Source organism: Oncorhynchus clarkii, unplaced genomic scaffold, assembly GCF_045791955.1.
Source record: "Oncorhynchus clarkii lewisi isolate Uvic-CL-2024 unplaced genomic scaffold, UVic_Ocla_1.0 unplaced_contig_359_pilon_pilon, whole genome shotgun sequence".
NCBI classification, from domain to species: domain Eukaryota; kingdom Metazoa; phylum Chordata; class Actinopteri; order Salmoniformes; family Salmonidae; genus Oncorhynchus; species Oncorhynchus clarkii.
In genome coordinates, this window is record NW_027257971.1 from 3336 (window position 1) to 16572 (window position 13237).

At 47.0% G+C, this 13237-nt stretch overlaps 1 protein-coding gene across 3 annotated transcripts; it reads right to left on the bottom strand.

The window, feature by feature from the left end:
• Positions 1–3117: 3117 nt before the first annotated feature.
• Positions 3118–12223, bottom strand: LOC139394334 (uncharacterized). 3 transcript variants are annotated; one of them, XM_071142381.1, is made up of 9 exons: positions 11339–12223; positions 10709–10796; positions 9613–10443; positions 6488–6523; positions 6279–6417; positions 5698–5966; positions 5042–5208; positions 4217–4465; positions 3118–4095 (listed from the first exon to the last, which is right to left on the bottom strand). In XM_071142381.1, the coding sequence occupies exons 1-9, from the start codon at positions 11939–11941 to the stop codon at positions 3775–3777; spliced, it is 2703 nt and encodes a 900-aa protein (XP_070998482.1). In that variant the 5' UTR covers positions 11942–12223; the 3' UTR covers positions 3118–3774. The 3 variants fall into 3 exon arrangements, with proteins under 3 accessions (XP_070998482.1, XP_070998483.1, XP_070998481.1); XM_071142382.1 differs by having other exon boundaries at positions 3119–4095; positions 10754–10796; XM_071142380.1 differs by lacking the exon at positions 6488–6523 and having other exon boundaries at positions 3603–4095; positions 6279–6453; positions 11339–12179.
• Between the last annotated feature and the right edge of the window lie 1014 nt (positions 12224–13237).

The following is a 13237-nucleotide window of genomic DNA, read 5'->3' on the forward strand; positions in this document are numbered from 1 at the left end:
GTAGGTGTGTCCAAACTTTTGACTGGTACTGTATATATATATATATATATATATATGGGGGATTGGAAATGATGCAGACAATTACATGGATGGAAGCTACAATCTATCTGCATTATTCAAGCTGATCCACCCCTTTACTAAATTAGTAAGGCTGTGCAGGGCAATATGAATGTCCAAAACACACAATAGACTGACTGGGATGGGGATTTCCCACAATCCCACAATGCAGACATATTGGTAAAAAAAACTTCACAGTTGTTGTCACTGAGTAGACTGATACAACCCATACTGCAGGTAAGGCTGTACAGTGACATAGAAGTATGCCGTCAATTCAATTCTGAAGTCTAATACATCCACAATGCGTTTTCAACTGATTTAAAAAATAAAATACAATATAAGGTCAAATGAACTAATTGTTGTATTTTGTTGAATTTATATAACAACATTCCAAACTTGTTTAGCTTTATCTAGTCCAAATATGGCATGATTTCACAATTTGTCTCCGTATACATCCCTTTCCGTGAGGGATTTTTATTTTGTAACACAAACCGCCGATTCCAACCAATGACTGTAAATATGAATCGAGGGGGAACGACCGCCCCTTCTATTGAACCACGGAAGTTCAAACCGCCGATTCCAACCAATGACTGTAAATATGAATCAGGGGGGAACGACCGCCCCTTCTATTGAATTACGGAAGTTCAAACCGCCGATTCCAACCAATGACTGTAAATATGAATCAGGGGGGAACGACCGCCCCTTCTATTGAATTACGGAAGTTCAAACCGCCGATTCCAACCAATGACTGTAAATATGAAACGAGCGGGAACGACCGCCCCTTCTATTGAACCACGGAAGTTCAAACCGTCGATTCCAACCAATAACGGACGGAACGGACGGAATGGACGGAACGGACCAACGGAAGTTCTAAGCCGAATTCGGTTCAACAGGCAGAAAACAGGATCCCCAATGATAGTGAATGGGAAGAAACAAAATGCATTCTTCGTGGTAAATATTCGTGTAAATAAAATACAAATTCGAAAACAATTATTTTACTAATAATTGCTTTTAATACACCAGAACCGATTATTTTAAAACCGGACACAGAAGTTCTAATGATAATTTAGTCTCTAATAGAAGCCTGCAGTACCCCGGTCGGCCTTCAATAAGAGTTCCTCAATGAGAGCAGCACTGAGCTAGTCTGTAACGTCACTTCCTGGAGTAGCTCAAACTGCACAACGTGAAGTAGGGAAAAGGGGGAGATACTCAAATCAGTTGCATAACTGAATGCGTTCAACCAAAATGTGTCTTCCGCATTTAACCCAACACCTCTAAATCAGTCATAGGCCTATCGTCAACCAATCACATTTCTTAAATACTTTCGGCGCTAAATTCCAGCTAAAATTCGAGACGACAGTTAAGCCTAACTATACTGACCGAAAATATAAACGCAACACAATTGCAAAGATTTTACAGAGTTACAGTTCATAGAAGAAAATCAACCAATTGAAACAAATTAATTAAACCCTAATCTATGGATTTCACATGACTGGGCAGAGGCACAGCCATGGGTGGGGCTGAGAGGGTATAGGCCCACCCACTAGTGAGTTAGGCCCAGCCAATCAGAAATTGTTTTCCCCCCACAAAATAGCTTTATTACATACAGAAATACTCCTCAGCACCCCCTCCCGCAGGTGAAGAAGCTGGATGTGGAGGTCCTGGGGCTGGCGTGTTTACACGTGGTCTGCGGTTGTGAAGCCGGTTGGGCGTACTGCCAAATTTAAAAAAAAAACATTGGGGGTGGCTTATAGTAGAGAAATGAACATTCAACAGCTCTGTTTGACATTCCTGCAGTCAGCATGCCAATTGTACGCTCCCCCAAAACTTAAGACATCTGTGGCATTGTGTCGTGACACAAAACTGCACATTTTAGAGTGGCTTTTTATTGTCCCCAGCACAAGGTGCACCTGTGTAATGATCATGCTGTTTAATCAGCTTCTTGATATACCACACCTGTCAGGTGGTTGAAATATCTTGACAAATGAGAAATGCTGAACAAAATTTGAGAGAAAAAAAAACTTTTTTTGTGTGTATGAAAAAAATTAGGTGATCTTTTATTTCAGCTCATGAAACATGGGACCAACATTGTTGTGTTTATATTTTTGTGACAAAACTTGGAGAGGACAGTTAGGCCTGTAGTCAACCAATCCTCTTAAATCCTTTGGGGCTAAATTCCAGCTAAACTTGGACAGGACAGTTAGGCCTGTAGTCAACCAATCCTCTTAAATCCTTTGGGGCTAAATTCCAGCTAAACTTGGACAGGACAGTTAGGCCTGTAGTCAACCAATCCTCTTAAATCCTTTGGGGCTAAATTCCAGCTAAACTTGGAGAGTACAGTTAGGCCTGTAGTCAACCAATCCTCTTAAATCCTTTGGGGCTAAATTCCAGCTAAACTTGGACAGGACAGTTAGGCCTGTAGTCAACCAATCCTCTTAAATCATTTGGGGCTAAATTCCAGCTAAACTTGGAGAGTACAGTTAGGCCTGTAGTCAACCAATCCTCTTAAATCCTTTGGGGCTAAATTCCAGCTAAACTTGGACAGGACAGTTAGGCCTGTAGTCAACCAATCCTCTTAAATCCTTTGGGGATAAATTCCAGCTAAACTTGGACAGGACATTTAGGCCTAACGACTTACAGAAAGCCTCTAATGAGAGCAACAGCAGTAAATAGCCATATTAGACAGAAATATATGAGGTCATTTCGTCAACCTTGTGAGGATCTACATGCTCAGAAGTTGCTCATTCAACGTATTTGCTGTTACTTCACTCAAACCAGTTTTAAATCTTCCTTCCTGTTTGACTTTCCCTGCGATATGATCCTATGTTACTTCACTCCATCCTGTTTTAAATCTCCCTTCCTGTTTGACATTCCCTGATATATGATCCTATGTTACTTCACTCCATCCTGTTTGACATTCCCTGAGATACGATCCTATGTTACTTCACTCCATCCTGTTTTAAATCTCCCTTCCTGTTTGACATTCCCTGATATATGATCCTATGTTACTTCACTCCATCTTGTTTGACATTCAACCTCTGAAATGAAAACACAGTGGAGAACTAGTAACAATATTTTATTGAATCTAAACGAGAAATCAAATGAAATGACATTAAATGACTTTTAATAATGGGTGTGTCTGAGTGGTGTGTCTGAAAATGGTGTCTGAGTGGTGTGTCTGAGTGTGCCTGAGTGGTGTGTCTGTCTGAGTGTGTCTGAGTGGTGTGTATACATGTGAGAAAGTCGAACATTCTTCAGAAGACAGCTCCCCTCCTTCCACCTGACTGTCAGAAGACATCTCCCCCTCTTCCACCTGACTGTCAGAGGTCAACCCCCCTCTTCCACCTGACTGTCAGAGGTCAACCCCCCTCTTCCACCTGACTGTCAGAGGTCAACCCCCTCTTCCACCTGACTGTCAGAGGTCAACCCCCCTCTTCCACCTGACTGTCAGAAGTCTTTCCTCGTCCTTCTTTCTCCTGGAGTCTGTTTGGGGCTTTAAATGGACCTCAGCTGCTTCATAACCTGAGGCGAGCAGCAACATGCTCTTCAGTTGGAGGAGACCACCATGCCCTTCAGTTGGAGGAGACCACCATGCCCTTCAGTTGGAGGAGACCACCATGCCCTTCAGTTGGAGGAGACCACCATGCCCGAGTATCTGTTTGTTCTTGAGTGTTAAACGGTGTACAAGTGTAATCTGATGCGTTGTCTCTGAATATCTTATTTTTTGTCTGGCCGTCCGTTCCTGCTCCTCCTCCCCGGCGGACGTGCCAGACTCCTAGTACTGCACCTCGGTCTCTTCAGGGGTGGTGCTCCGCTTGGAGACGTCCTCTCTCGTCTCCTGCTTTCTGGAGGTGGATGGCTGGTTCTCTGCGGCGCCCGCGGTGCGGTATCTTCTCCCTTCACCGCCTTCTCCAGGAAGGCGCTGGTTTCACCGGCGTTGGAAGGATTCACCGCGTAACGTTTGGCTTCCGTCCGGCTGTCGTGGCGCACGAAGTCGGACAACGTTTCCCCGTCGGCATTCGGGACAACGTTTTTAACCTGTAAGAACACAAACAAGACACATAAAAGATAAAAGATTATATTTTAGTCATTGATGGTTTTCGGGACAGCCGTTGGAGTAGGATCTCTTAATTTACACCCCCCCCCCCATCTGACTGACATGACTGAAGATGGAAGTCCGCAGGTCAGTGAAGGTAGGGCTTCCAGGCAGGCCCATCTCCTTCCACGCCTCCCTCAGGTAGACGGGCAGGTTCTTGATCTCAGTGTTGGTGGAATTGAAAAAGAAGTACTGGGCTTTCTTTCCCCCTGGCAGGCAGTGCTTGAATTTCAGGAAGTCTGAAAACCAAGAGTACTCCTCTTTGGTCAGCGACATCTGGATCCTGGTTTGCATTTGTTTTGCGTTTCCCACCTATTAGAAAATGGACAAAAAAAACAGGCATTAACGCTGTGGTGCCTGCAGTCGTTTCCAAAACCAACCAACCACGTTCAGGTGTATGGTTGGTTATAGCCTTACGTTGATCAGACAGGTCCCAGACAGGCCCCACTGGGCCACGTTCAGGTGTATGGTTGGTTATAGACTTACGTTGATCAGACAGGTCCCAGACAGGCCCCACTGGGCCACGTTCAGGTGTATGGTTGGTTATAGACTTACGGCGATCAGACAGGTCCCAGACAGGTCCCAGACAGGTCCCAGACAGGTCCCAGACAGGTCCCAGACAGGCCCCACTGGGCCACGTTCAGGTGTAGGGTTGGTTATAGACTTACGGTGATCAGACAGGTCCCAGACAGGTCCCAGACAGGTCCCAGACAGGCCCCACTGGGCCACGTTCAGGTGTATGGTTGGTTATAGACTTACGTTGATCAGACAGGTCCCAGACAGGTCCCACTGGGCCACGTTCAGGTGTATGGTTATAGCCTTACGTTGATCAGACAGGTCCCAGCAGGCCCCACTGGGCCACGTTCAGGTGTATGGTTATAGACTTACGTTGATCAGACAGGTCCCAGACAGGCCACGCTGGACCTCCTCCACCTCCTTCACCATCATGTTTCTATAAAGGCCCGGGCTGTGGCCGTACATGGAGGTGAAATAGGCACACAGGAATCCGTAAAACCGGTTCTGGTTCCTCTGTGTCATTGTTTCTGCCAAGGTTTCTGTGGGAACATGAGAATAAAAACAGGATAACTTCCATAATGTCCTGTATACATCTATAATAATAACAGACAGCTTCCATAATGTCCTGTAAACATCTATAATAATAACAGACAGCTTCCATAATGTCCTGTAAACATCTATAATAATAACAGACAGCTTCCATAATGTCCTGTATACATCTATAATAATAACAGACAGCTTCCATAATGTCCTGTAAACATCTATAATAATAACAGACAGCTTCCATAATGTCCTGTAAACATCTATAATAATAACAGACAGCTTCCATAATGTCCTGTAAACATCTATAATAATAACAGACAGCTTCCATAATGTCCTGTAAACATCTATAATAATAACAGACAGCTTCCATAATGTCCTGTAAACATCTATAATAATAACAGACAGCTTCCATAATGTCCTGTGAACATCTCTGACGTCTAGAAGAGTGGAATAACAGTGACATCCCAGATTGAGGAAAAACTTACTCAGCACTTGGGGGATCTTGTCCTTGGCAAGAGACTGGCACTCCAGCAGGCTCTTTATAGACACCCCCTTGCCTTCCTTGTTGGAGACGGCTCCTTTCACGGACTTGTTGATCTCCTTCATTGCCCGGTTGATCTCCTTCCAGTGGTTTTTGGTCAGCCGGCAGCCAGGCGGAGGGGTCTCCTCGGCGTATTGGAGAAATGCACCGATAGTCGAGGTGTAGTGGTTGACCATGGCGACGGCCTTGTTCTGCTGAAGGGTCTGAAACCATCTAAAACACACACACACACACATACCACACAGACAGACCCACCCACCCCCCCCACACACACCCCCACACGCACACCACACACACAACACACCACACAGACACACACAACACACCACACAGACACACACACACAACACACACCCACCCACACACCCACAACACACACACCCACCCACACACAACACACACCCACCCACACACCCACCCCGCCCCACACACACCCACCCACACACCCACACACACCACAACATCCATTAGTGTGTTGTTAATGAACGCTGATGAGACCAAAGAGAAAGACAGATCTCTGCTCACCTCCTCATGTTGTCCTGGTCTGCCAGGAAACTGAGAGGGGATGGATATTTCTCATCCTTCGCCATGAACTTCAAAAATTGTTGCACCATCTTGAGCTTCACGGCACAATTTTGCTTCAGCTTATTGTTTGGACTGGGGCCTTCACAGATCTTCCTGAACCCCCCTATAAACACACCTAATCATAGACACATAACATTATGGATTGGGGCCTTCACAGATCTTCCTGAACCCCTCTATAAACACACCTAATCATAGAAACATGATATTTTAGACTGGGGCCTTCACAGGTCTTCCCGAACCCCTCTATAAACACACCTAATCAAAGACACATAACATTTAGGACACAACATTTAGGACTTAAGACAGATCTCACAACATAAATCAGACAGGCTGTTTTTCTAATATGTTTCAAACACAAATCATTTGAAGACAAAGAAGCATTTGATTCTATTCCCTCAGATGAATCAAATCAGACTCGAATAGTCACCTGCACAGTCAGGACAGACAAATAGGACGGGGCAGTGGACTCAAAGTGAACTCAGGGTGGGGTCTGGGGCGGAGTGAAGCAGGCCAGACACAGCGGAGGACGGGTGGGGTCTGGGGCGGAGTGAAGCAGGCCAGACACAGCGGAGGACGGGTGGGGTCTGGGGCAGTGTGAAGCAGGCCAGACACAGCGGAGGACGGGTGGGGTCTGGGGCGGAGTGAAGCAGGCCAGACACAGCGGAGGACGGGTGGGGTCTGGGGCAGAGTGAAGCAGGCCAGACACAGCGGAGGACGGGTGGGGTCTGGGGCAGAGTGAAGCAGGCCAGACACAGCGGAGGACGGGTGGGGTCTGGGGCAGAGTGAAGCAGGCCAGACACAGCGGAGGGCGGGTGGGGTCTGGGGCAGAGTGAAGCAGGCCAGACACAGCGGAGGACGGGTGGGGTCTGGGGCAGAGTGAAGCAGGCCAGACACAGCGGAAGAGGCCGGAGAAGCACAGACACGGAGGACGGGTGGGGTCTGGGGCAGAGTGAAGCAGGCCAGACACAGCGGAGGACGGGTGGGGTCAGGCGGAGTGAAGCAGGCCAGACACAGCGGAGGACGGGTGGGGTCTGGGGCGGAGTGAAGCAGGCCAGATACAGCGGAGGACGGGTGGGGTCTGAGGCAGAGTGAAGCAGGCCAGACACAGCAGAGGACGGGTGGGGTCTGAGGCGGAGTGAAGCAGGCCAGACACAGGAGGACGGGTGGGGTCTGGGGCGGAGTGAAGCAGGCCAGACACAGCGGAGGACGGGTGGGGTCTGGGGCGGAGTGAAGCAGGCCAGACACAGCGGAGGACGGGTGGGGTCTGGGACGGAGTGAAGCAGGCCAGACACAGCGGAGGACGGGTGGGGTCTGGGGCGGAGTGAAGCAGGTCAGACACAGCGGAGGACGGGTGGGTTCTGGGGCAGAGTGAAGCAGGCCAGACACAGCAGAGGACGGGTGGGGTCTGGGGCAGAGTGAAGCAGGCCAGACACAGCGGAGGACGGGTGGGGTCTGGGGCGGAGTGAAGCAGGCCAGACACAGCAGAGGACGGGTGGGGTCTGAGGCGGAGTGAAGCAGGCCAGACACAGCGGAGGACGGGTGGGGTCTGGGGCGGAGTGAAGCAGGCCAGACAAAGAGGAGGACGGGTGGGGTCTGGGGCGGAGTGAAGCAGGCCAGACACAGCGGAGGACGGGTGGGGTCTGAAGCAGGCCAGACACAGCGGAGGACGGGTGGGGTCTGAGGCGGAGTGAAGCAGGCCAGACACAGCGGAGGACGGGTGGGGTCTGGGGCGGAGTGAAGCAGGCCAGACACAGCGGAGGACGGGTGGGGTCTGGGGCGGAGTGAAGCAGGCCAGACACAGCGGAGGACGGGTGGGGTCTGGGGCGGAGTGAAGCAGGCCAGATACAGCGGAGGACGGGTGGGGTCTGGGGCGGAGTGAAGCAGGCCAGACACAGCGGAGAGAGGGTGGGGTCTGGGGCGGAGTGAAGCAGGCCAGACACAGCGGAGGAAGGGCCCTACAGAAGTCTACACAAGTGACCCTAAAGTTACAGGACCTTCACACCGCTTAACTTTTTCCACTTATTGTCGTGTCACAGCTTGAATTTAACAAGAATTAAACCTAGATATGTTTGTTACTGGCCTTCACACGATACCCCATAATGTCAAAGTGGAATTACGTTTTTCATATTTTGTTTTTACAAATGAATTAAAAATGAAAAGCTGAAATGTGATGAGTCAATAAGTTTTCAAACCCTTATGTTATGGTACGCCGAGGAGTAAAAATGCACTTAAGTTTATTTAACCCTTATTTTACCAGGTATAAGATGAGTAGCATGGACTCACTGTGTGTGTAATAATAGTGTTTCAAATTATATTTTGAATGACTACCTCATCTCTGTACCTCACACATACAATTATCTGTAATGTCCCTCAGTCGAGCAGTGCATTTCAAACACAGATTCAACCACAAAGACAAGGGAGGTTTTTTCCAATGCCTCGTAAAGAAGGGCACCTATTGGTAGATGGGTAAAAAAAAAGTGTGAGTACCACTCCTCCATATTTTCAAGCATAGTGGTGGCTGCGTCATGTTATGGGTATGCTTGTCATTGTTAAGGACTGGAGAGTTTTTCAGGATAAAAAAAATCAACAGAATGGAACTAAGCACAGGCAAAAATCCTAGAGGAAAACCTGGTTCAGTCTGCTTTCCACCAGACACTAGGAGATTAATTCACCTTTCAGCAGGACAATAACCTAAAACACAATGCCAAATCTACACTGGAGTTGCTTAACAAGAAGACAGTGAATGTTCCTGAGCGGCCAAGATTACAGTTTTGACTTAAATCTATGGCAAGACCTGAAAATGGTTGTCTAGCAATGATCAACAAACAATTTGACAAAACTTTTAAGAATTTTGAAAAGAATAACGGGCAAATGTTGCACAATCCATGTGTGAAAAACTTTTAGAGACTCACCCAGAAAAACTCACAGCTGTAATCGCTGCCAAAGGTGCTTCTACAATGTGTTTACTCAGGGGTGTGAATACTTAAGTAAATGAGATATTTCTGTATTTAATTTTCAATACATTTGCAAACATTTCTACAAACAATGTTTAGATTTTGTCATAATGGGGGTCTGTAGAGAGAAATCAATTTCATCCATTTTGAATTCAAGACGAAGCAACAAAATGTGCAATAAGTCAAGGGGTAAGAATACTTTCTGAAAGCACTATAACTGTGATTAGCTGGACCCTTTTCTACAACGTGAACACAGTGAGGCATAACAAAAAGCCTTTTGGCTATTCAAATACAAAATACTATTTAAAGACAGTACTTACTCAGAGCAGAGCCCGGGAAGGGAGTTTGGCTGCTAGATCTGAGCGCCGTGGCCTCCTCTATCTGGGCTCCTGAACCCACGACTTGGTCCCGCTGTAGCTCCTCTTGTTCTGTGTCTGACGCAGGACGAGATGGCTCGGTCTGAAACCTGGACCTCTTCGCTGACCTCGTCTTCGCTGACCTTGCGTTTGCCGACCTCGCGCTGACACTCGTCTTCTGCCTTTTCAGTAGCTGATACCTCTTCCTCGCTCTATTCAGTTCCGAGGTCAGCTTCAGGTTGTCCTCTCTAACGGATTGGATGGTCGCACTTCTCTTGGTCAGGGCCTCATCCCGCTCTTGCAAAGCTTTCCGTAGCCTCAGGATGGGCACCTGGCAGTGGCAGGAATAATCTCTGCAGCTCACGTCCTCCTCATCCTCTTCCAAAGGAGACAGCAGTGAATCTAAAGAGTTGTCCTCCTCTTCCTGCTTTGTTTCCCACTCCACAATATCCAAATGGGTGGCCAGCGGGACGACAGGGTTGGACGCCCTCAACGTGGCCAGCCGCTCCATGGTCAGCCGTCTCCTGAGTTCCTCTAAAGCCCGTCTCCTCTGCGATCTGTCGAGCTCTGTGTGCGACTCCATGTGCCGGTCCAGCCTGCTGACATGGGTGGAGCATCCTGTCACTGGGCACGGCTCCTGCCTGATGTTGACACGGCCCGACTGCCAATTACAAAGGAGGATCCTCTCCTCCGTGTTCCTCACATTGTGTGTGTGCCTCAGGTGCTGACTGAAGCCAACCACAACCTTAGGGCAAAGCGGACAGGAACGCACTGCAGAGCGCACCGGAGTTCTCTCTTGTATGAAAAAAAAAAAGAAGTCAAAAGAACAATACATAAAAAATATAAAAAACACCACACAATCAGTGATCCAACAAGTAGAATGCTCCAGGCTGATTAGTTGTTGCTTAGAAACCACACCTTCTCACTCTAGAACATCTTTAACCCCGCCTTCCACTCCTCCCACTAAAACACTCCTCCTCCCACTAAAACACTCCTCCTCTGTTGTCAGCCTGGAGTTGAATCTATTCTAGTTCCAGAACTGTTTTAAAACAGAACATACTGGAGTTAATCAGGTCTCCGGTCTCCTCCTCTTCCACCAACGTACCAGTTATCTCTCCCTCCTCCTCCTTCACTCCAAACACTGCATCCTATAAATCAAATCACATGTTATTTGTCACATACACCTGTTCAGCAGATGTTATTGGTCACATACAGGTGTTCAGCAGATGTTATTGGTCACATACAGGTGTTCAGCAGATGTTATTGGTCACATACACCTGTTCAGCAGATGTTATTGGTCACATACAGGTGTTCAGCAGATGTTATTGCGGGTGTAGTGAAATGCTTGTGTTTCTAGCTCTGACAGTGCAGTAATATCTAACAAGACACACAATCTAAAGGAACGGAATTAAGAATATATAAATATTTGGACGAGCGATGTCAGAGCAGCATAGACTGAGATACAGTAGAATAGGATAGAATACCGTGTGTACATATGAGATGAGTAGTGCCAGATGTGTAAACATTATTAAAGTGACTAGTGATCCATTCCTTAAAGTGGCCAGTGATTCCTAGTCTGTGCCTATAGGGCAGCAGCCTCTAATGTGCTAGTGATGGCTATTTAACAGTCCAATGGCCTTGAGATAGAAGCTGTTTTTCAGTCTCTCAGCTTTGATGCACCTGTACTGACCTCGCCTTCTGGATGATAGCGGGGTGAACAGACAGTGTCTCGGGTGGCTGTTGTCCTTGGTGATATTTTTGGCCTTCCTGTGACATCGGGTGGTGTAGGTGTCCTGGAGGGCAGGTAGTTTGCCCCCGGTGATGCGTTGGGCAGACCGCGCCCCCCTCTGGCAGTTGTGGGCGTTGCCGTACCAAGCTGTGATACAGCCCGACAGGATGCTCTCAATGGTGCATCCACTTCCTCTTCCTCCTCAGTAACCTCCTCCTCTGTCACTCTGAACTCGTCTTCCTCTTCCTCCTCAGTAACCTCCTCCTCTTCCTCTGTCACTCTGAACTCGTCTTTCTCTTCTTTCACTGTAACTTCCATCTCCTCTTCTTTTACCGTAACATCATCCTCTTCCTCTTTCACTCTGAACTCGTATTCCTCTTCTTTAACTGAAACGTCTTTCTCTTCCTCTTTCACGGCAACAGTCTCACCCTCTACTTGTTTTTGTATTGTAACAGCCTCCTCTTCCTCCTCCTCTTTCACGACATGGTTCAGCCACAGACCCTCTTTCTCCGTCCAGCAGACCTCCTCTTCTTTAACAGGAGGAGAGAAGTTTAGTGAGCTCATGTTCGGGGATGTTAGCTAACTACCTGGTGAAATAAGTAAAATAGCTAGTTAACATGTGCGACTAGCCTAGTGCTAGGCTATTTTAGCTATTCAGCTTGCTGAATAGTAACGTATATATGAAATTAAATGGGCGGGGGGGGGGGTAACTATCTATACGACCGAAATTTGTTTTAAAACACAGTGAATAATATACACTGAAAGCGTCTCAAGAGCTCTAATGTTTCGGTTTTGTTTCGGCTAGAAAACTCCCGAGGTGTCTGACTGGCTGTTGTTGATGACGGTGGAAAAACACCTCGTCCACTAGATTATACGTCACAGACGCACATCCGCTATATCTGCTGACTGGAGTGGGGTAAACGCAGTTTAGGAAAGACAAAGCTGGAATGGCACTTTTTTTTGGTCGCAACAATTAAATTCACATAGAAATATGTGTTATGGATATGTAATTCTCATTGAAAGCCAGTCTAAGAAGAGGTAAATCTGTTCTATGTGTTATAGATCTGTCATTCTCATTGAAAGCTAGTCTAAGAAGAGGTAGATCTGTTCTGTTTCTATTTCTACGTTGGTGGATGGGCATCGTCCTCTGGTTCCAAAGGGCTACATATTTTAATACAGAAATAGAAAGTTGTTTTTCACAAGTATTTCACTACAACCGCAAAAACATTGTCACCAGTGCTGTTTGTCGTCCTGGTAACACAGTCAATCTTTTTGATTCGACGACCGGAGTTGGAATCGCAGACAGCATCATAATTAATAAAATCTAATTATAACCAAATAATGGGTCGTGCTCATTATAAATACATTGTGATTTAGTTTCGGTATCAGACTAACTTTTGTGTTGTGATTTTGTTTGCAGAGCGTACTGGCTGGCAGTTTATCGGAGAAGGAGGTATACGGCGCGTCATCCCTGCGTATCGTCTCATCTATGAAGCGCGCAATACCCAGTATCAAAGGAATTTAACATAGTGGCTTTGAGTTTGAATAAAAAACAGTTCATTTAGTAAATCTAGCCTGCTGTATTTTTTTTCAAGACATAGACCTAATGCCTGCGCCTTATGTAAAAAAATAGTATTAGTTAGCTTGTCCACTATAACAACAGGTTCAAGCGTAACCAGATAAACTTGGCTTTGGAGACCAGACTACTTTCAACGCGCACTAATCCCGTGTCTCTGTCGCTAGAGTAGTGACTTCAACTAACTTTGGCTGCCATCTAGTGGAAATGAATGGTACCTACACTGGACAGCTAGTTGTCAAAGTCAAAGTAGGCTTTTAATAATATATACCATTTAGCAGATG